This window comes from Zootoca vivipara, chromosome 2 (genome assembly GCF_965207765.1).
Source record: "Zootoca vivipara chromosome 2, rZooViv2.hap1.1, whole genome shotgun sequence".
Lineage (NCBI taxonomy): Eukaryota > Metazoa > Chordata > Lepidosauria > Squamata > Lacertidae > Zootoca > Zootoca vivipara.
The window spans coordinates 118,413,324-118,437,532 of NC_142584.1; the positions used below are offsets into that span (position 1 = coordinate 118,413,324).

The 24,209-nt window shown below is 46.3% G+C and overlaps 2 protein-coding genes across 4 annotated transcripts in view; one reads left to right on the forward strand and one right to left on the reverse strand.

Moving 5' to 3' along the window:
* Positions 1 to 24,209, reverse strand: part of LOC118081302 (uncharacterized) — a 45,419-nt gene that overhangs the window by 12,618 nt on the left and 8,592 nt on the right. The window contains 4 exon segments of the mRNA XM_088662546.1: positions 8,609 to 9,680; positions 11,472 to 11,570; positions 14,492 to 14,641; positions 16,831 to 16,937. Coding sequence (XP_088518672.1) covers positions 8,609 to 9,680; positions 11,472 to 11,570; positions 14,492 to 14,641; positions 16,831 to 16,937 — 1,428 coding nt within the window.
* LOC148687191 (uncharacterized) lies at positions 17,313 to 24,036 on the forward strand. Of its 3 annotated transcripts, none has more exons than XM_088664112.1 (3): positions 17,313 to 17,465; positions 18,465 to 18,618; positions 21,134 to 24,036. In XM_088664112.1, exons 2-3 carry the CDS (start codon positions 18,486 to 18,488, stop codon positions 22,429 to 22,431), a joined length of 1,431 nt encoding a protein of 476 aa, XP_088520238.1. In that variant the 5' UTR covers positions 17,313 to 17,465; positions 18,465 to 18,485; the 3' UTR covers positions 22,432 to 24,036. The 3 variants fall into 3 exon arrangements, with proteins under 3 accessions (XP_088520238.1, XP_088520239.1, XP_088520240.1); XM_088664113.1 differs by having other exon boundaries at positions 21,137 to 24,036; XM_088664114.1 differs by lacking the exon at positions 18,465 to 18,618 and having other exon boundaries at positions 17,435 to 17,465.

The following is a 24,209-nucleotide window of genomic DNA, read 5'->3' on the forward strand; positions in this document are numbered from 1 at the left end:
CTCATAATTTATTTTCAATCCTGCTAATTTGCCATATTCATTTATTTTACCTAATTGCTGAGGGTATGCTTTGGATTGGATCTTCGGTAGTTATGATTATATCATCTGCAAAAGCCTTTACTTTGAATTTTTTATTGCCAATTACTATTCCTTTAATGCTATCCTCTTCTCTTAAATTTTTTAATAAGATTTCCAATGTTAATATGAAAAGAATAGGTGACAAGGGGCAGCCTTGCCTGGTACCCCTTTCGATGTTTATTCTGTCAGTTAGTCTTCCATTTATTAATATCCTGGCTTCTTGGACTTTATAAATAGCTTTTATAGCTTCCTCCATTTGTTCTCCCAAATTCAAATTTTCTATTGTTTTTATCATAAATGTCCGAGAGACTCTATCGAAAGCCTTCTCCGCATCAATAGATAGGAGGGCTGCCCGCTTGTCTCTCCTATTTTCAAGGCATTCCAGAATATTTACAATGTTTCTGATGTTATCCTTTGCAGACCTTCCTTTTACAAATCCAACTTGATCCTTGTGTATTAATTCTTCCAGGATTTTATTTAATCTATCTGCCAAAAATTTTGTAAAGATTTTATAATCACAGTTTAAGAGTTTAACATCTACAACGTAGATTGAGAGCCAGCATGGTGTAGTGGTTAAGAGCGGTAGACTTGTAATCTGGGGAACCGGGTTCGCGTCTCCGCTCCTCCACATGCAGCTGCTGGGGGACCTTGGGCTAGTCACACTTCTCTGAAGTCTCTAAGCCCTGCCCACCTCACAGAGTGTTTGTTGTGGGGGAGGAAGGGAAAGGAGAATGGTAGCCACTTTGAGACTCCTTTGGGTAGTGATAAAGCGGGATATCAAATCCAAATTCTTCTCTTCTTCTTCTTCTTCTTCTTCTTCTTCTTCTTCTTCTTCTTCTTCTTCTTCTTCTTCTTCTTCTACATGAAACGGCTGGGTGGGTAACTTGGCCCCTGGTAGCATGTTGATTTTGCAGTCGTAAGGCCTGTGGGTCTTAAAGGAACTACATTGACTCCCAGTATGTTTCCAAGTGCAATTCAAACGGTTGGTGCTGGCCTTTAAAGCCCTAAACAGCTTGGTCCTGTAGACCCAAAGGAGCATCACCACCCCCATCGCTCAACCCCAGACCCTGAGGTCCAGCACCCAGGGTCTTCTGCTGGTTTCCTCACTGCAAGAAGGGAAGTTACAGAGAACCAGACAAAAGGCCTTCTAAGGAGTGGTGCTGTCCCTATGGAACACCCTCCCTTCAGGTGTCAAGGAGATAAAGAACAATATAACTTTTAGAAGGCATGTGAAGGCAGCCCTGTACCAGGATGTTTGTAATGTTTTATGTTTTAGGTAAAGGTAAAGGGACCCCTGACCATTAGGTCCAGTCATGACCGACTCTGGAGTTGCGCGCTCATCTCGCATTATTGGCCGAGGGAGCCGGTGTATAGCTTCCAGGTCATGTGGCCAGCATGACAAAGCCACTTCTGGCAAACCAGAGCAGCACATGGAAACGCCGTTTACCTTCCCGCTTTAGCGGTTCCTATTTATCTACTTGCACTTTGACGTGCTTTCGAACTGCTAGGTTGGCAGGAGCTGGGACCGAGCAACGTGAGCTCACCCCGTCACAGGGATTCGAACCGCTGACCTTCTGATCAGCAAGCCCTAGGCTCAGTGGTTTAACCTACAGTGCCACCTGGGTCCCTGTTTGATGTTTTACTATGTTATAAATATGCTGTAAGCCGCCCAGAGTGACCGCAGAAACCCAGCCAGATGTACGGGATATGAATATTATTAATCATCATTATCATCATCATCATATGTTAAAGAAAGTATCACTAGGATTGTAATTTGGATTACACTTTTAATTGTAATCTTCCCTTAATTTTAGCAGGTGATGAACAGGACAGTCCTCGTTCTTGGGGCTCATCAGAAAGAACCAAGCATGAAGTCAAAGGAAGGACCTTTCAAGATCAAGAGGAATCAGGATCACAGGTGAAAAGCCTGGAAGAAAATGGGAGGAATAAAGGCCTTTTGATGCAGACTGATAATGGCCATCAAATCCCCGTCCAGAAAAAAACTCACAAGAGGAAGAGCACAAATGATAGCACTTCATGTGGCAAAACATTCAAAAGTAAATGTAGCTTCAACTCACACTGCAGAATCCACACAGAGGAGAAACCGTGTAAATGCTTGGTGTGTGGAAACACCTTCATTGACAGCTCAGGTCTAAAATCCCATAAAAGAATTCATGCAAGACAGGAATCCTACGAATGCCTAGAATGTGGAAAGAGTTTCAGCCAGTACTCAAATCTTAGTCAGCATCAAAAAACCCACAGTGGGGAGAAACCATATACCTGTTTTGAGTGTGGAAAAAGCTTCATTTACAGATCAGGCCTCGTAGATCATGAAAAAAGTCACACAGGGGAGAAACCGTATACCTGTTTTGAGTGTGGAAAGACCTTCACGAACAGCTCAGGCCTTACATCCCATCAAAGAATCCACACAGGGGAGAAGCCGTATACCTGTTTTGACTGTGGAAAGACTTTCCATCACAGGGCAAGCCTTACATCGCATCAAAAAATCTACACAGGGGAGAAGCCGTATAAATGTTTGGAGTGCGGAATGAGCTTCGCTCACAGTGCTAACCTTACTTCACATAAGAGAATCCACACAGGGGAGAAGCCGTATAAATGTTTGCAGTGCAGAAGGAGCTTTGCTCACAGTGCTACCCTTGCTTCACATAAGAGAGCCCACACAGGGGAGAAACCATATAAATGCTTGGAATGTGGAAAGAGCTTCAGCCAGAGTTCACACCTTAGTTCACATAAGAGAACTCACACTGGTGAGAAGCCGTATAAGTGCTTTGAGTGTGGGAAGAGCTTCACTCAGAGATCACACCTTACTGTGCATGAGCGAATCCATACAGGGGAAAAACCATATAAATGTGTGACGTGTGGAAAGAGCTTTAGTAACCGCACATACCTTGTTAGCCATCGCAGAATCCATACAGGAGAGAAGCCATATAAGTGCTTTGAGTGTGGAAAGAGCTTCAAGCAGGATACAGGCCTTACAGCACATCAAAAAACTCACACAGGGGTGAAACCATATAAATGTTTTGAGTGTGGAAAGAGCTTTGTTCACAGCACAGGCCTTACATCGCATCTAAAAATTCACACAGGGGAGAAACCATATACCTGTTCTGAGTGTGGGAAAAGCTTTGCTCGTGGATATTACCTTACTTCACATAAGAGAATCCACACACGGGAGAAGCCATAAATGCTTGGAATGTGGAAAGAGCTTCTTACTGTGAATGAACCTATTCATAAAGGAAACAACCAGTTAATTGTTTGACATGTAGAAAGAGTTTCTGTACTAGCACATAATTTACTTACCATCACAGGATCCAAAAGCCTGAAGATCAAGTTGGAGTGACAACTTGGCAACAGACCCACACTACAAATATGAAAGGGAGGGGAAGGGAATACCTATCTTAAATGAAACGAGATCCCGAGAGCTGTGCCTTTTCCTTGAGATCTCCCCATCAATAACCTGTGGCACCAAGGCTACAGCACCTCTCCCACCCATTCCTTGGTCCATCGTCCAGGGAAGCATGAGAAGCATAGAGGGGGTCCTTTGAGGACATGGCGAACTGGCAACCACTGAAAACCATTATATACTGTTTGGGGCCAGTGTATTCCAGTGGAAAGTGGAGGGGTATTTGGGCTGAGTGAATAATAATAATAATAATAATAATAATAATAATAATAATAATATAGATTTCCCAGCCACTCTGGGTGGCTCCCAACAGAATATTAATAATTATTAATATATTATTAATATTAATAATTATTATTGTAAGCCGATATTATTACTTCCCTAATACCTTTATGCCTCTGTAACATTGTTTGTTTCCTATAAGTACCTTCTGTTTCTCATTTTTGTTTATCTTTAGTAAACTAGTTGGTAGTTAAAAGGATGTAACCCTAGTAAAAATCGTTATATTATTAGGTTCCCGCGTGTATATGCGGTAGCTTCTATGGAATAAAGTGTGCTTGAAACACAAGATTAGTGTGCTGATCTTTACATTAAGCATGAGGATGTGAGAATATTTACTCATAACTTCCAGAACATGTTATTTAATAATAATAATAATAATAATAATAATAATAATAATAATAATAATAAAGCTAAGAATTGGCACCAGGGTCAAAATAGGTCATCACAGGGAAATAAACCATAGTAAGAAGTTCATTGTGGCCCCCATCTTTACAGCGTCTCTCCCAGCCTTGAGCAAAACTCAGACTGCTGTTTGAATTGCCTCTATGCTCAATCAAAAAACTTATTTTAGCCCTCCAAGGCCATTGCGTAAGCGTCTTCAGCCAGCTCTTGCTACAGCAAGGAAATGACAACCAGAAGGAGCCAGGAGAAGTAATGTCAGGATTTGAGTTGGTCATGCATGGCAACCGTGGGGCGATCTCAGTACATCACGGTCTCATCCTGGTTTTTGACACAAAGCAGACTGGTAATATTGTGTTGCTTTGGGATGGGGGTCCATTGTGGGTGTTTTCTTCTAGACGGTTCATTTGCTGGTGAGGTTTGCACAGAATGTGGCTACTCCACTCTTCAAGGGTTTGTTTTCCCCCTTTTATTCCCCACTCCCAGTTCATATAGACACTCTTTAGAATAGGGTTGTGAATAAACTAGGACAGAGAGCTGGCTGCACCTGTGGTTTTATGCTGCACCATTTTAATCAATGTGCACCCCTTTCCAACGTGTGTTTGGAGGCCACGTGATGGTAGACACACAGAGAAAAGAACAGATCTGTTAGGCCACATTCACAGCACATATCCAAAGCCCCATGGAAGCACCTAAGAGTTCCAGGGGCTTGTTTTGCTGGTTAAGGGTGCTGACAGTTGTTAGGAGACCTCTAGGCCCCTCCCAACTGGTTGTGGCAATAAACTATTACATGGGGTGTACAGTTCGACACACAACTTTTTTCAGGGATTACATTTTGGTGATAGTGTGTAGAATCATAGAGTTGGAAGAGACCACAAGGGCCATCCAGTCCACTCCTTGGCAGCAAATTCCACTGTCGAACAGCTCTTACTGTCAGGAAGTTCTTCCTAATGTTTAGGTGGAAGCTTCTTTCTTGTAGTTTGAATCCATTGCTCCGTATCCGCTTCTCTGGAGCAGCAGAAAACAACCTTTCTCCCTCCTCTATATGACATCCTTTTATATATTTGAACATGGCTATCATATCACCCCTTAACCTTCTCTTCCCCAGGCTAAACATACCCAGCTCCCCAAGCCGTTCCTCATAAGGCATCGTTTCCAGGCCTTTGACCATTTTGGTTGCCCTCTTCTGGACACGTTCCAGCTTGTCAGTATCCTTCTTGAACTGTGGTGCCCAGAACTGGACACAGTACTCCAGGTGAGGTCTGACCAGAGCAGAATACAGTGGTACTATTACTTCCCTTGATCTAGATGCTATACTCCTATTGATGCAGCCCAGAATTGCATTGGCTTTTTTAGCTGCTGCATCACACTGTTGACTCATGTCAAGTTTGTGGTCTACCAAGACTCTTAGATCCTTTTCACATATAATGCTATCAAGCCAGGTGTCACCCATCCTGTATTTGTGCCTTTCAAGATGATTTTGGATTTGATATCCTGCTTTATAACTACCCTAAGGAGTCTCAAAGCTGCTAAGAATCTCCTTCCCCCTCCTCCCCTACAACAAACGCTCTGTGAGGGCCGTGAGTCAGACATTTCAGAGTAGGGTGACTAGCCCAAGGTCACCCAGCAGCTGCGTGTGGAAGAGTGGAGACGCGAAGCACTGGCTCTGTAAAGCCAACATCACTGTTTTGGGGGGACAGGGGGCTGGCTGGTGTGGAGGACTCCCTGGTCCTGAAAGGGAGGCATTGATGTTTTGGAAAAATAAGGCTAGATTAGTTGGAAACTCATTTCAACGCTACAGTAGCACGGCATGGGTTATTTTTTTCTTCAGTGCCTTCCCTGTCTGGTGGGGTTCAGAAGGAAGGCATCCAAGGAGGGCACAGTCTCTCTGTATAGGAGACCAGACTTAGGAAGTAACCTAGGTGTTGGGAGGGATAAAGGAGGGAAGTTTTTAAGGATGGGAAGAGGCTGCCTTTGCTTATTCCTTCCTCCCAGAAGAAGAAGAGTTTGGATTTGATATCCCGCTTTATCACTACCCAAAGGAGTCTCAAAGCGGCTAACATTCCCCTTTCCCCTCCTCCCCCACAACAAGGACTCTGTGAGGTGGGGGGGGGCTGAGAGACTTCAAAGAAGTGTGACTAGCCCAAGGTCACCCAGCAGCTGCATGTGGAGGAACAGAGACGCGAACCCGGTTCCCCAGATTACAAGTCTACCGCTCTTAACCACTACACCACACTGGCTCTCAGGAACCTGCAGCTTCTGAGTGGGGATGGAAGGAGGAAGATGGACAGTCGACTTGGTCAGGCTGTCTCCTGCAACCTTCAAATGTTCCAGCTGCATGTTAATGGAAGTCCTTAAGTTTACGGTTTAAGATTTGGCAAGCCTCTCCAAACAAAATGTTTAAAGAGATACAAGCGTGGGTGGTTTGATGTACTGTGTACTTTGACATTCAAAAGAACATTTAAAGCTGTGTGTGGTTTGAAAGGAGTGAAGGTGGGAAGAACCTTGTTGTTTTGACGGATGTCGTTGGGAAACTAGAGCTTATCCCCGCCCACTGAAAAAAAGCGTGTGGAGGTGTTGACAACCTATTTTTAAGAGGAAGGACACTGGCTGAACCAGGCATGGCCAAACGTGGCCCTCAATATGTTTTGGGACTACAACTCCCATCATCCTTAGCTAACACCATCAGGGGTGATCCAGGGGGCCAAGTTTGGCCATGCCTGGGCTAAACAGTAAAATGCTTACCTTCCAAGTCCTGGACTGCAGAATCCGGGACCGGCAGCCGGTCAAAGCTCAGCAGATGCAGAAGATGAGGAGGGGACACCACTAAGAAAGCTGTATCTCTCTCTCTAAGGGTCACAGTTGATCTCTACCAGGAGCCTCACAAACTAGATTTCTCTCAGAAATGGGCCATTTCTGCTCCCCCTCGCCCTCTTCAGCTACTGGCATTCAGAGACATCCCGTCAGTCATATTATCCATCACATCTGTGCTTGGATTTGAAGAAACATTTCCAATTTATATACTTATTTCCTTCCAATCCAGTTCAGCCGCCTCCCTCCCAAGATCTTCCTTCTGAAACCTCTCCTACTCTCAGCCACCCTTTCACTGGCTGTCCCATTTACTCTTTCCACCTCCTGCTGCTGGCTCTCCAATGGGACCCTATTTTGGACAGAGGTCAGTTGGCAACTGCGCTCCAGGCTCTGGTCATTTCCAGGCTGGGTTACTGCAATGTCTTCTATTTGGAACTTCCCTGAAAGACGACTCAGAAACGTTCATGGGTCCAGATTACTGGCTGGGGTTCCATCTCCCTCTTATATAAATCCTGAGACCTTGTTAAACCACGTGGACCACAGAACAACTTCTGGGTAAATGGTGAATGTCATATCAGCAGATTCCTTGAGACCACGAGGCCTTCCTTCAGATACACTTGCCTGCCCTCCTTACTCTCTCCCCATATTCACACACAGGTACACAGGGATTGTTTATTGTGAATTTATTCCTTTATTCATTAACATCTATAGTATCTGTATTTTTGTACTTTTTATTATTCTGCACCCTCGTGACAGCAGGTGTATGATTTCTCCCATGTGAATTCTTGTATGGATTCCATTAAATTTAGCAACATCGGTGCCCTAATTAAAGTACTTTCCTCATAGAATCATAGAATTGGAAGAGACCACAAGGGCCATCCAGTCCAACCCCCTGCGAAGCAGGAAACACCATCAAAGCATTCTTGACAGATGCCTGTCAAGCCTCTGCTTAAAGACCTCCAAAGAAGGAGACTCCACCACACTCCTTGGTAGCAAATTCCACTGCCGAACAGCTCTTACTGTCAGGAAGTTCTTCCTAATGTTTAGGTGGAATGTAATTTGAATCCATTGCTCCATGTCCGCTTCTCTGGAGCAGCAGAAAACAATATTTCTCCCTCCTCTATATGACATCCTTTCATATATTTGAACATGGCTATCATATCACCCCTTAACCTTCTCTTCTCCAGGCTAAACATACCCAGCTCCCTAAGTTGTTCCTCATAAGGCATCGTTTCCAGGCCTTTGACCATTTTGGTTGCCCTCTTCTGGACACGTTCCAGCTTGTCAGTATCCTTCTTGAACTGTGGTGCCCAGAACTGGACACAGTACTCCAGGTGAGGTCTGACCAGAGCAGAATACAGTGGTACTATTACTTCCCTAGATCTAGATGCTATACTCCTATTGATGCAGCCCAGAATTGCATTGGCTTTTTTTAGCTGCTGCATCACACTGCTGCCTCATGTCAAGTTTGTGGTCTACCAAGACTCCTAGATCCTTTTCACATGTACTGCTCTCAAGCCAGGTGTCACCCATCCTGTATTTGTGCCTTTCATTTTTTTTGCCCAAGTGCAGTACCTTCATTACAAGCATCTAAATATTTTTCTCCTCTTGATTCACTTATGCAAAATGAGTTGTGAAATCTGACCAAATTTGATTCCACATTCCAAGTATACATATCGTTTATCCCATGTGAGTTCTTTTATGAGAAGCGTAGATCCATGTGCAAATCTCTTTCCACACTCAAAGCACTTATATGGTTTCTCCCCTGTGTGAATTCTTTGATGAGATGTAAGGCTTGTGCTGTGATTGAAGCTCTTTCCACACTCAAAGCACTTGTATGGCTTCTCTCCTGTATGGATTCTGCGATGGCAAACAAGGTATGTGCAGTTACTAAAGCTCTTTCCACATGTCACACATTTATATGGTTTTTTCCCTGTATGGATTCGCTCATGCACAGTAAGGTGTGAACTCTGACTGAAGCTCTTCCCACACTCAAAGCATTTATATGGTTTCTCCCCTGTGTGGGTTCTCTTATGTGAACTAAGGTGAGAACTCTGACTGAAGCTCTTTCCACATTCCAAGCATTTATATGGTTTCTCCCCTGTGTGGGTTCTCTTATGTGAAGTAAGGCTAACACTGTGAGCGAAGCTCATTCCACACTCTGAACATTTATATGATTTCTCTCCGGTGTGAATTCTTAGATGAGATGTAAGGCTCAAGCTGTGAGCAAAGCTCATTCCGCACTCCAAACATTTATATGGCTTCTCCCCTGTGTGGATTTTTTGATGGGATGTAAGGCTTGACCTGTGGCGGAAGGTCTTTCCACAGTCAAAACAGGTATACGGCTTCTCCCCTGTGTGGATTCTTTGATGGGATGTAAGGCCTGAGCTGTTAGTGAAGGTCTTTCCACACTCAAAACAGGCATATGGTTTCTCCTGAGAGTGGACTTTGTGATGTGTTTTAAGGTTTGAGTGGTGATTGAAACTCTTTCCACATTGTAAGCATTTGTATGATTCCTGTCCGGCGTGAATTCTTTCATGTGATTTTAGGCCTGAGCTGTCACTGAAGCTCTTTCCACACACCAAGCATTTACATGGTTTCTCCTCTGTGCAGATTCTGCAGTGTGCGTTGAAGCTAGATTTACTTTCCGATGAGACCAGAGTACGATGACTGTCCTGTTCATCACCTGCTGAAGTTAAGGGGAAATCACAATTAAAAATGTAAGGCAAATCACAATCCTAGTGAGACATTCTGTAACAAATGATGATGATGATTTTATTAGTTATTCCCCACCCATCTGGCTGGGTTTCCCCAGCCACACAGGGCAGCTTACAGCATATATAAAGGTAAAGGAAAAGGAAAAGGACCCCTGGATGGTTAAGTCCAGTCAAAGGTGACTATGGGGTTGTGGTGCTCATCTCACTTTCAGGCTGAGGGAACCACTGTTTGTCCACAGACAGCTTTCTGCGTCATGTGGCCAGCATGACTAAACCGCTTTTGGCTCAGCAGAACCCCATGACAAAACCAGAGTGCATGGAAACACTGTTTACCTTCCCGCCATAGTGGTACCTATTTATCTACTTGCACTGGCGCGTTTTCGAACTGCTAGGTTGGCAGGAGCTGGGACAGGCTCAGCGGTTTAGACCACAGCACCACCCATGTCCCCTATATATATAAAACAAGGTAAAGCATATATAAAACATTACACATTAAAACTGTCTTCTAAAAGTTACATAGTTCTTTATCTCCTTTGAAGGGAGGGCACAACCACTGGGAAGGCCGTCTGCCTGGTTCCCTGTAACTTCGCTTCTGGCAATGATGGAACCAGCAGAAGTCCCTCACAGCTGTATCTCAATGTCTGGGGTTGAGCAATGGGGGCGGAAACACCACTTCAGGTATACTAGGCCAAGGCCATTTAGGGTTTTAAAGGTCAGCACCAACTCTTTGAATTGTGCTCGGAAAAATACTGGGAGTCAACGTAGATCCTTTAGGACCGGTGTTATATGGTCTCGGTGGCCACTCCCAGTCACCAGTCTAGTTGCCACATTCTGGATAAACTGTAGTTTCTGAGTGACCTTCAAAGGTAGACCCACCTAGAGCGCATTGCAGTAGTCCAAGAAGGAGATAACTAGAGCATACACCACTCTGGGGAGACAGTCTATGGGAGGTAGGGTCTCAGCCTGCATCCCAGATGGAGCTGGTGCACCTGGTTCTTCAAGGGCACAGATATCCCATTCAGGACCAGGGAGTCTCCACACCAAAATGCCCCCTGCCCCACAAAAGCAGTACTTCTCTCTTGTCAGGATTCAACCTCAATCCATTAGCCACCATCAGCTGACCTGCACTGACAGACAGTCTCAGGTGCCAAAGAACAATCAGCGCTGCACTTTCAGGCTCCTGATAATATCCTTTGCAGTCACATCCTCACCCGTCCCACCCCTGAGGCCACATATGTAGGGCAGCAGGACAGGGTTTGAAAAAGATGGCTATATGGGCTAGAGAGGGACTGCTGCCATGACCCACAAGTCTCTCACTGCTGACCTGGCAGCTTGGCTGCTGCAAACCGAAAAAATCTGCCCATTCAGTCCCTCATCTGGTAATCGCTGCAGCTACCAGCGAGTGTCAGAATCAGGACCCAACACAACGTTATACTATGGAACTGGCTGAAAATGAATTTTCTTCACACCACCATTCATGGGCGTAGCCAAGGGGGGAGGCAGCCCCCCAGACCAAGAAAAACATTAGAAATACTTAACTGACCAATTATGCCGGTTCTGCCCCCCTAACAAAAGTCCTGCCCCCCCCCCAAGAAAAATCCTACACCCATTCCAGCATTGAAAAAAATTCCTTTCCTTTTCTACCTTTTATCTTTCACACCCCAGAACTCTGGCCTTGCAACCTTCCTCATTTTCTTGCCAGGGGGGGGCTTCCTCACCCCCAACATCTCCCCAGGTCCCCCTCTCCATTCCCTGCAACTCACCAGATCCCACTGAGGATCCTGGGAGGGAACATTCGAATGTTGTGGGAGACAGCCTGACCAGGTCAACCGTCCATCTTCCCCCTTCCATCCTCGCTAGGTCTGCAGGAGAATAACAACAACAACAACAACAATTTTTGTATCCCGCCCTCTCTGGCCGAGGCCAGACCCAGAGTGGCTAACATCATTAAAAAAATGATATGCATAAAAACAGACATCAATTAATTAAAATACCGTACATCTTAAAATTAATTCAGACAAGTTAAAATCTAAGCAGGGGGCAATTATCAGGTTGGAATTGGGAGTGGTTAATACTTGCCAGGACCAGGGCCGGCTCATCGTAGACCCCTGGTGGCTCAGGGCACCATGGCGCCGGCCTGCCAGGAGGGCGCCGCGAGCTGCGCCCGCCCGCCCACTGGCCGGCCAGTCCGCCGGTCCACTGCGCAGCTGCGCGCGGCGCCCACCTGCCAACCGCGCTGGGAAATGGGGCGGGAGGGCGCCGGAGAGATTGCGCTGTGTCTGCCCACCCGCCCGCCGCGCAGCAGCGCCGCGCCCACCCGCCCACCACGTCGGGAAATGGAGAGATCCGGCGCACCATGGCGACAGGGGCGCTTAAGACGGTGCTGGCCAGGACCAACTGTTTCCACTAATCATACAAGGACCTGTGAGCGGCTTGGGGGCCTCCTTGGGGCTTGTTTTACACAAAGGAAAGTAAGTCAAACGGCCTCCTGCCCAAAGGCCTGGCGGAACAGCTCCGTCTTGCAGGCCCTGCGGAAAGATGTCAAATCCCGCAGGGCTCTGGTCTCTTTTGCGAGAGCGTTCCACCAGGCTGGGGCCATGGCCGAAAAGGCCCTGGCTCTAGTCAAGGCCAGTCTAATTTCCCTGGGGCCCGGGATCTTCAAGGTGTTGTTGTCAGCAGGAAGAGGGTCAAAGAGGGTCAGCCTCTTTCATCCTTCCTGAGGAGCTCAGAAGCCTAAACAAGCTGCAGGTTCCTTGGGAGGGAGAAGTAATTCCTCTGCCCTAGATATTCCCCTGCCCCTGCAGAAGCCCAAATGGGGCATATATATAAAATTTCTATCCCACAATCTGGTTGGCTTCTCACAGCCACCCTGTGCGGCTAACAGCATATATGAAAACTCAACAAAACATCAAACATAAAAACAGAATATCCTATACAGGCAACAAAGAAACCAACAATAATAACAATTAGAATAACAATAACAACAGTAATAAACGGTTATTAAAATAACCACTAACGCCAAATAAACATTTAGCCAACACCAACTCGATGAAAACAAAACAGAACAGGATTTAGAGAATGACTTTGAAAGTGAGACTAAGGAACAAGAAATAGAAGACTTTATCAAAACTGACTTTACTAAAACTGACTGGGACTGTAAAAAACAAGTTCTGGATGTTGCACAACAAGGAACTGGAAAAAAAGAAGATGAAAGCAAGGAGCAACAATGTGAAAAGAAGATTCAAGAAATGGAGGAACCTGGAGGGACTGAAATTTTGAGATGTGTGTTGGTGGAAAGGGAAATGCAGAAGGAGGGGGGTTAGAGGCCTGGACTTGGAAAGGGGAAAGATGTGGTGTGGGGTAAAAACTTTTTAGTTAGAGACTTTTGGTAGCTGAACAACGGTTTCTGAAATCTTGGCCTGTAAAAGGAAATGTTGATCCAACCGGGGGAAGGGCATCAGGGGAGGGGAAGGAGAGTGTTTTAAAGTATAAAGTTAAGCTTTTGATTTAGGAAATGAATATATATGAAAATTGAGTTTTTCTGGAGGGAGAAAGAAGAATGATCTAGGAAAAAATTTAAGATTTGCATTAAATATTTTCTGTTTAGATAGGCATCTAGGCAGAGAGCCATCTTCTCCCTCTCTGCACTTGGGAACACCTGGTGGCAGGGGGTGTCCTGAGGGGAGGGGAGGGGAGGGGAATGGAAGGAAACCCAGATGCAAAAATGGATATCCTTTGAAGTGCTGCGCCTTGCGGGTTCCTCTGGTGGCAGGAGAGGACTGGCAGAGGTGCAGCATGAAGAAGGAGGAGGATTGAGTGAATATTATAAGGGTAAGATCTTGAATTAGAATACGAAAATTGCTACAATTTGATATAGAAATTAAGAAAACCAGGAAGAAGAGAATCGAGGAAGTCACAAATACAATATTAAGAAAGTAGGATTTAGAATATGTTATTGTTTTATTGTTTGTTGGTTGGTTGTGTTGAAGGAGAAGCAGGGAGTAAACCAAACCTCAGTGCTCCTCCGTCCCCGTCCCTTCAGTGGCAGGGGAGGGACTGGGGGGGGGAGGAGAGGGGGGAGGTCAAACCTAGCCTTAAAATGGACCCCTTTGACTCTCCACCTCCGCTGGTGTTGCTGGTGGCAGAAGTGGGCCTGTGGGGGGGAGGGGATGAAGGGACAGAATTTATATTGTATTTTTTGTTTGTCTTGTCTATATAAAACCAATAAAAATTATTAAAAAAGGAAAAAGGAAAAAGAAAACAAAACAGAGGAACCAAAACTAGAACTGTTTTAAACATTATAAAGCATTTTTGCCATTTTCCCCAACCCAAGAGATGCTCCAGCAATGTCCTAGTGGCCTCCCAGGAGCCTCTTTTGGCTGTTGAAGGTGAATCTGTGCTCCACCCCCTAGGCCAGGTGGAAATGGGCCTTGCAGCAGAGCGCAGGTCTTCCTTCCAGCCTTCAGGGCATGGCAGGCATAACAGTGACCTGAAAGTAGATCATAAGGAGGCTGTGGAAGCCTCCTTACGTGTAGAGCTCCCACTCACAGTTTCCATGGTAAAAGTGGGGTGTCTTCCTTCTGAACCCCACCAGAGAAGAAAGGAGTTCTGCTTGAAAAGGAATCTTCTTCACATCACCATTAAAAACATTTCCTTTTCTGTCTACCTTTTATCTCTGCCAACCCGGAGCTCTTGCCCTGTAACCTTCCTCCTTTTCTTGCCAGGGGAGTTTCCTCACCCCCAACATCTCCCCACGTCCCCATCTCCATTCCCTGGAACTCACCTGATCTCTCTGAGGGTCCTGGGAGAGAACAGTCAGAGGTTGTGGGAGACAGCCTGACCAGGTCAACCGTCCATCTTCCTCCTTCCATCCTCGCTCGGTTTCCGGGAGCAGCCTCTTTTATCCTTGCTGAGGAGCTCAGAAAGCATTTTCCTGGGACGGAAAAAGAAGCAAAGGGAGCCTTAGAAGCCCTGCAGGGATTCTCCTGCCCTAGATATTCTCTTGCCCCTGGAGAAGCTCAAATGGGACATCCCCTCTGCAAAGATCCCCAACAGGTTTTAAACATGTTTTTGTGATTCCAAATTAATCTGTCTCTTTCTCTATCTTTTCTTAAGGTGGGCATGGTACGCTCAGAAGTGACCTGAAAGTAGATCCCTTTGAACTCAGTGGAGCTTACCTATGAGTAAATCAGCAATGGACGGCTGTGCATATTCTCCCTCTTCTGACACCCAGAAACACATTGGTCCTCTTCCCCTCCCTTCTTCCAGTCAAGACCTTCTTGCCTTTTCTTCCCCGTGTCTTTTCTGCTCACTTGGGGGAGGGGTTCCCTCCCCCCCCATCCATACACTTCTCCTCCTCCCCCCCCCCCAAACCCCCTGTAACTCATCTGACCTCCCCCAGCCTCAGGTGGTGCTGGAGGTGGAGAGCCGCAGCTCAGGTCATTTCTAGAATCACAGATGCTGAAGGGGGTGATGACTGCATTTTGAAGTTTGGGAGCGGCCTGTTGTGCCCTGCCGCAATGTCGCACATTGATGGGCCTAAATGGTACCTGTGCAAACTTAGAAAAGGACCCGGCAAAAGGTTGAAGTCTAAAGCAGGGCGCAGACTCACATTCCAAACTGTTTCTAGCCACCCTTGCCCCAATTGTTTCAAGAACCCCTTGCATCCTGTATCACCCCTTTGCCCATCTGCCTAGTATCTAAATAGCCTCGGAATGTAAAGTCTTGACAGGAGCCTTGTCAAATGTAAACATCTCTGGAAGTGTAAAAGGTAGACATCCCTGGCACATGGATCCTCTTATCAGAAGGAATGATTCATTAGCTGTTGGGGCTGGCGGAGGCACCCAAGAGCACCGGTACCAGCCAGAGATACGGGTTCGACAGTAATTGACATGTATAGATGATTTGTGAATGAGGATGTCCAGATCACCAGGTCCCTATATTCCTGTTTACGTTGCCCCTTGACCCTCCATTTGAATCTATGTTTTAGAAGAAATTCCAGAGGAGGGGGGAAAGAGTCAGAAAAGGTATAAAAACTACGTTTGGAAACCATTTCTTCCTGGGCGCAACTAGGGACCCGGCAAACAGCCCCAAAAAGGCTGCAATGCCACCTCTTTGAAACTATTTTGCAGAACTCAGAGGTTTAGACAAGCTGCAGGTTCCTCGGAGGGAGGCAGAAGCAAAGGGAGCCTGAAGGGATTTTCCTTGTTTCCACTCTCTATCCCTCCATGCCCCCATCTTCATTCCCTGGAACTCACCAGATCTCTCTGAGGGTCCTGGGAGAGAACAGTCAGAGGTGGCGGGAGACAGCTTGACCAGGTCAACTGTCCATCTTCCTCCTTCCATCCTCTCTAGGTTTGCAGGACCAGCCTCTGTCAACCTCCCCTAGGAGCTCAGAAGTTGCAGGTTCTTGGGAGGGAAGAAGAAGCAAATGGGGCCTCAGAAGCCCTGCAGGTATTTTTCCGCCCAATGTATGTTGTTGGTGAATGATAAGCCTGCCTAGGTGTGAAGCTCCCGCTTGCATTAAAGAGAAGTGCCCCCCTCCTAAACCCCACCATGCGAGGACAGTGGAGTCAAGCCGGAAAGAGGATCTTCCTCCCACCACCATTAAAAATATCCCTTTCCTTTCCTCTCTGCCAGCCTGGAGCTGTGACAGGGCTGCCTCCCTCCATTCCTCCCCCCCCCCCAAAAAAAACCCACATTAGGGGAAGGGGCTGTAGCTCAAGGGACAGAGCATCTCCTAAGCAGGCAGAAATGCCCCAGATTCAAGCCCCAGCGGCATCCCCCGTGGCCTAATCCTGCCCTCTCTACCTAGCATCGACCCCTTTCTCTCCAAAACATCCATGCCTCCCTCCTCCTCCTCCTCCTCCGAGCCATCCTGCCTCCTTTCCTTTGGGGGGGGGTTTCCTACTCCACCCCACAACTGCCTCTCTCACCCCTTCTTGCCTTGCTCTCCTCCTGGTGCGTCCCTGCAGCCCTCGGGGCCCTTTGCTCTTTCAGGGCTCAATTGTGGGGTGCAACCCCATGCATGCTCCTCTCCCGGAGGGCTTCTCTCCTGCAAAGCAGCTGCTCTGACACGGGAGACCCCACCACCCCCCCAAAAAAACACCCCCATTTTCCTACCTTGCAGAATGTAGTCTTCCGCTCTGCCGAATCTCCTCCCTCGCACGTGTGACAAAGGGAGGAGGAAGTGACACTCTCTCCCTCCCCCAGGAAATCCTCTGTCGTAATATCAGCGCAGCCTTTAACCCTCGAAGAGCCAGTATTTCTCCCAAACCCCCCCTCCACCACCCCCACCCAGACTGTAAGGTGCTGGGGAAACTGCGGGTTCTGCTTCAGGGTAGCCCATTAAATAGGGTTGCTACCTTTGTTATGGCAAAACTCAGGTTGCGGGCTATTCCTCCCCCCCCCATCTGTTGCTGTACTTATTTCAAAGCAATTCATTACAATCTATTACAGCCTAACAGGATCCCCCCCCCGGAATTTCTCTCTCTCTCTCTTATCATTCGAGTGTTCCCTCCAAGGGACTCTGGCGCTTTGTGGGGTCCCGTAGGCAGAATCCGCAATGTCCCCAGCACCATACAGTTCGGGGGAGGGTGGGAGAGACACTGGCTCTTCAAGGGTTAAGGACAGCGATTATATTATGCCAGAGGACTTCCTGGGGGAGGGGGAAAGTGTCACTTCCTCCTCCGTTGGTCACATTTGAAAAGCTGCGAGGGAGGAGATTCTGCAGCGCAGAAGAATGTGCCTTTTGCAAGGTAGGGAAAAGAGGGAGATACTTTGGGGGGAGGGGAGCGGGCTCCCATCTCAGAGCAGTTGCTTTGCAGGAGAGAAGTCCTACTGGAGAGGGCAGTTTTGCAAAGGGGCAGCGGTGGGAGGGAGCATGCGTGGGGCTGCACCCCTAATTCAGCCCCGAAAGAGCTGCGATGAGTGCAAGAGGCTTTAAGGGGTGCAGGGGGGCCAGGAGGAGAGCAAGGCAAGAAGGCATGGCGGGGGAAGAGGCAGTTTTAGGGTGGGGCAGGATGAAACCCCCCAAAGGAAAGGAGGCAGGATGACTCGGAAAAGGAGGAGGAGGGAGGCATTGGTGTTTTGGAAAAATAAGGGTAGAGAGGGCAGGATCAGCTGGAAACTCGTTTCAACACTACAATACACGACATGGATTATTTTTTCTTCTTCGATGCCTTTGGGGTTCAGGAGGAAGGCACCCAAGAGGGCACAGTCTCTCTCTATCAAGGTGTTGGGAGATATGGAGGAGGGAAGACTTTAAGGATGGGAAGAGGAGAACCATTAGCTGTAAAATGAACTTATTTAGCAGAACTGGGAGCTCCAAAAGCAGTGAGCTGCCTACAAATAGCCTTGCTCCCCCTTAGCAAGGGGTTTTCAGGCGCAGAGTCTCAGCCCTGCCTTAGAATTGAATGTTGGGATTTCTGGCTACTGAGAAGATGCTCTGCCCTACAGCCCTTCCCCTAAAGTGAGGTTGCAGGACCAGGAGGAACAGAGGGAGGCAGCCCTGTCACAGCTCCAGGCTGGCAAAAAAGGAAAAGGGATGTTTTTAATGGTGGTGGGAAGAAGATCCTCTTACAGGCATGACTCCACTTTCCTAGCATGGTGGGGTCCGGGAGGAAGGTGCCCCTCTTTTACCAAGGAAAGTGGGAGATCCACACCTAGGCTGGGTTATCATTCACCAGCAAATTGTCTTGTGCAGGAAAATGCCGGAAGGGGCTCTGAGGCTCCCTTTGCTTCTTCCTCCCTCCCAGGAACCTGCAGCTTCAGAAAGGATGGAAGAGGCTGATCCTGCAAACCTAGCGAGGATGGAAGGAGGAAGATGGACGGTTGACCTAGTCAGGCTGCCGCCTGCATCCCTCCCCACAACCTCTGACCGTTCTCTCCCAGGACCCTCAGAGAGATCTGGTGAGTTCCAGGGAATGGAGATGGGGACATGGAGGGATGTTGGCAGTGGGAAAGCAATCTGGCAAGAAAAGGGCCAGAGCTCTGGGCTGTGAGAGATAAAAGATACCACACTGTAGAGACCCTGTTTTTTATAATCTTTTAAATTGGGTTTGTTTGTTTGTTTGTTTGTTAGTGATTAAACTGTTTTAACAGTTATAAGGGCATTTTGTGGGATGTGCCTGCGGGGGAGCAGGGGGAGGCCCAATTTCAGTGGTTCTGGGTAGGCGGAGGTATGGTGTGTGAGGAGGGGCAGGCTGGGTAAGAGTCACACGGCACAGGGAGTTATATATCAGCCAGCCCTCGGGTCTGCAACTGCGGCAGTTGAACACCAGGTCGGCCCAGAATAAAATCTCCCTCGTCCATGATCTGATTGTGGATGAAAAGGCTGATCTGGCATGTATCACTGAAACCTGGGTGGGTGAAGAGGGTGGAGTTGGTCTCACCCAGCTGTGCCCACTCAGTGCAGCATCAGGCCAGACTCAAGGGTTGGGGAGGGGGAGTTGCTGTGGTCTATAGAGATTCTCTATCTCCAGGCTCTCTGTTCAGTTTTCAGCGAATGCCATTGATCTCTTTCCCCAAGCAATCACAAGGTTGTGCTTGGACAACCACAACATGCCCAGCACTACCGGGTACATGGGTAATCTTGTGATGTGGAAAGCAATTGTCTCTCAGTATCCTGCTAACTCTAAGCCTACAGGCATCGTGGCTCCTGCGATGCGTCCGGACAACAAAGGCCACTCATCTATGGTTTTCACTTCAAGCGGGGTTCTAGCTTCTGCGTGGCTAACCCCAACCTCTTCACTAAGTTCACATCTATAAAGTCAGTCGATGCTCCAGAGTTTATGAGCGTGCACACTTGCTCACTGTTCGCACCGAGGAGTCGTAGCATGGCCCACACAGTGATTCCTGGAATGACTGGTCCTGGCGGAGGCCTGACCCAATCTTAAACAACTCCTCACCCACAATACCACCACCACCAGACTTAACATGGACACCGATACCAGAGCTTGCAATAAACCCAGATGCCAACTTTGCTGCCACATACACCCGGACAACACCATCACTGGCCCCAACAACATAAAACATACCATCTCAGGACTATTTAATTGCTCATCTTCTAACATTGTGTATGCCATCAAATGCCAACAGTGCCCTTCAGCTCTCTATATTGGACAGACAGGCCAAACCCTACGCCAAAGGATAAATGGACATAAATCTGACATCAGGAATCACAAGACAGAGAAAACAGCAGGAAAATATTTCAGTCTCCCAGGACATTCTGTACAAGATCTCAAAGTAGCTGTTTTATTACAGAAAAACTTCAGAAACAGACTGGAAAGAGAAGTTGCTGAATTGCAACTCATTACCAAGCTTAAAACCATGCAGAGACCTGGTCTGAATAAGGACACTGGATTCTTATCTCATTACACATGATCAAGCTTTCTTTAGCACCTCAACCCTTGCTTTTTCCTGCAAGACCAATTGCAGTTGTTAACAGTCGTTAACAGTCATCAACAGGTTTACCCCTCCTATCAGCCAATCACCCATTCCCACCACCCTTCTGAGTAATACCCCTCCCCACCCTCTGACTATACATAAGGGTCTGGTGACTTCTGTTTCAGTGTATCTGAAGAAGTGTGCATGCACACGAAAGCTCATACCAATGACAAACTTAGTTGGTCTCTAAGGTGCTACTGGAAGTAATTTTTTATTATGGTATTTGCCAGTTCCCGAGAGTGTTGGTGGGGCTCCGGCTCCTTATCAGCTAGCATTCCTAAAGGCGAGGGAATTGACGCTGGGCTATGCCCTTTTTGCCTGGCAGTTAGCCCTCTCTCTCCCTGGCTACCCCCTTCACTAGGAGCTGTCTGGACTGGCTCATTCATGACAGGTATGCAGGCTGAAACCCTGCCTGCACACAGACTGTGGTACATGCTCTGCTTATCTCCTGCTTGGACTACAGCAATGCTTTGACTCCCAGTATGTTTCCAAGCACAATTCAAACTGTTGGTGCTGACCTATAAAGCCCTAAACGGCATGGCCCTGTAGACCCAAAGGAGCATCACCACCCCCATCGCTCAACCCCAGACACTGAGGTCCAGCTCCCAGGGTCTTCTGCTGGTTCCCTCACTGCGAGAAGGGAAGTTACAGGGGACCAGACAAGAGGCCTTCTAAGGAGCGGCGCTGTCCCTATGGAACGCCCTCCCTTCAGGTGTCAAGGAGATAAAGAACAATATAACTTTTAGAAGACATCTGAAGGCAGCTCTGTACCAGGACGTTTGTAATTTTTGATGTTTTACAATGTTATAAATATGCTGTAAGCTGCCCAGTGACTGCAGAAACCCAGCCAGGTGTGTGGGATATGAATATTATTATTATTATTATTATTATTATTATTATTATTATTAATGTTACAGAAAGTATCACTAGGATTGTAATTTGGATTACACTTTTAATTGTAATCTTCCCTTAATTTTAGCAGGTGATGAACAGGACAGTCATCGTTCTTGGGGCTCATCAGAAAGAACCAAGCATGAAGTCAAAGGAAGGACCTTTCAAGATCAAGAGGAAACAAGATCACAGGTGAAAAGCCTAGAAGAAAATGGGAGAAATACAGGCCTTCTAAAGCAGACTGATAATGGCCATCAAATCCCTGTCCAGAAAAAACATCACAAGGGGAAGGGCACAAATGATAGCCCTTCATGTGGCAAACCATTCAAATCTAGCTTCAACTCACACTGCAGAATCCACACAGAGGAAACACCGTGTAAATGCTTGGTGTGTGGAGAGAACTTCAGTGACAGCTCAGGCCTAAAATCACATAAAAGAATTCATGCAAGACAGGAATCCTACGAATGCCTTGAATGTGGAAAGAGTTTCAGTGACTACTCATACCTTAGTCAGCATAAGGAAATCCACAGCACGGGGAAACCATATACCTGTTTTGAGTGTGGAAAAAGCTTCATTTCCAGACCAGGCCTTGTACATCATCAAAAAAATCACACAGGGGAGAAACCATATACCTGTTTTGACTGTGGAAAGGCCTATACTAAGAGCTCAAACCTTGTATATCATCAAAAAATTCACACAGGGGAGAAGCCGTATAAATGTTGGGAGTGCGGAATGAGCTTCGCTCACAGCTCGAGCCTTACATCTCATCAAAGAATTCACACAGGAGAGAAATCATATAAATGTTCGGAGTGTGGAAGGAGATTTGCTCACCGTGCTAACCTTACTTCACATAAGAGAACCCACACAGGGGAGAAACCATATAAATGCTTGGAATGTGGAAAGAGCTTCAGCCAGAGTCCACACCTTACTTCACATAAGAGAACTCACACTGGTGAGAAGCCGTATAAGTGTTTTGAGTGTGGGAAGAGCTTCACTCAGAGATCACACCTTACTGTGCATGAGCGAATCCATACAGGGGAAAAACCATATAAATGTGTGACGTGTGGAAAGAGCTTTAGTACCCGCACATACCTTGTTAGCCATCGCAGAATCCATACAGGGGAGAAGCCATATAAGTGCTTTGAGTGCGGAAAGAGCTTCAGCCAGGGTACAGGCCTTACATCACATCAAAAAACTCACACAGGGGAGAAACCGTATACCTGTTTTGAGTGTGGAAAAAGCTTCACTTGCAGCACACACCTTACAGCGCATCTAAAAATTCACACAGGGGAGAAACTATATACCTGTTCTGAGTGTGGAAAAAGCTTTGCTCATGGACTTCACCTTACTTCACATAAGAGAATCCACACACGGGAGAAGCCATAAATGCTTGCAATGTGGAAAGTGCTTCTTACTGTGCATGAACTTATTCATAAAGGAAACAACCAGTTAATTGTTTGACATGTGGAAAGAGTTTCTGTACTAGCACATAACTTACTATACCGTATATTCCAGCGTATAAGACGACTGGGCTTATAAGACGACCCCCAACTTTTCCAGTTAAAATATGGGATATACTCACTGTATAAGAAATACGACCCCCAACTTTTGAGAAGATTTTCCTGGGTTAAAAACTAGTCTGATACGCAGGAATATACAGGATCCATTTAAGTGCTTTGTGTGTGGGGAAGCCTTCAGCCTTAGTACACATCAAAAAAATCACGGGGAGATACCATAATGAAATAATATCAAGTTAGAAGTGCTTATATTTCTTGCTGGTATTCAAGGAATTCAGAAAAGATTAACCCACATGCATGACCAACACCCACTACTTAGAGGTGGAACGCCCTCCCATCAGATGTCAAGGAAATAAACAACTACCGTATATTCCGGCGTATAAGACGACCCCAACTTTTCCAGTTAAAATAGAGGGTTTGGGATATACTCGCCGTATAAAATATGACCCGGTGTATAAGACGACCCCCGACTTTTGAGAAGATTTTCCTGGGTTAAAAAGTAGTCTTATACGCAGGAATATACAGTACCTGACTTTTAGAAGACATCTGAAGGCAACCCTGTTCAGGGAAGTTTTTAATGTTTGATGTTTTCTTGCACTTTTAATCCTGTTGGGTATAAATATTATTATTATTATTATTATTATTAGGGTCTTTTTCTGGAATTAGGAGGTGTGTCTGTTCTGACTACTGTATTTGTTTACCCTTAATCCTATGCCCCAAGGGTAATAAAGAAAAAATACGGACACCTTAATCTAATGAGTTAAAGGATCCCTTTTGATGCCAAAAGCCTGAAGATCGAGTTGGCGTGACAACTTGGCAACAGACCCACACTACAAGTAAGAAAGGGAGGGGAAGGGAATACCTATCTTAAATGAAACGAGATCCCAAGAGCTGTGCCTTTTGCTTGAGATCTCCCCATCAATAACCTGCGGCACCAAGGCTACAGCACCTCTCCCACCCATTCCTTGGTCCATCGTCCAGGGAAGCATAAAGCTGGTCCTTGAGATGCATGAAAAGCATAGAGGGGGTCCTTTGAGGACATGGCGAACTGGCAACCACTGAAAGCCATTATATACTGTTTGGGGCCAGTGTATTCCAATGGAGAGTGGAGGGGTATTTGGGCTGAGTGATTAATAAAAATTATTTATTTATAGCCCACCCATTTGGCTAGATTTCCACAGCCACTCTGGGTGGCTCCCAACAGGATGTTAATTATTGATAGATTATTAATAATTATTAATATTTTATTAATATTAATAATTATAAATGTAAGCCAATATTATTACTTCCCTAATACCTTTATGCCTCTGTAACATTTTTTTCCTTTAAGTACCTTCTGTTGCTCATTTTTGTTTACCTTTTGTAAACTAGTTGGTAGTTAAAAGGCTGTAACCCTAGTAAAAATCGTTATGTTATTCGGTTCCTGAGTGTATATGCGGTAGCTTCTATACAATAAAGTTTGCTTGAAACACAAGATTACTGTGCTGATCTTTACATTAAGCATGAGGATGTGAGAATATTTACTCAACTTCCAGAACACTTTTAATAATAATTAATTAATAATTAATAATTAATTAATAATGTTTGTTCCAACGAACCTTTCTCCACAGCCGCTTAACCGATCGTCCTTAAATTTGCCCACAAGAT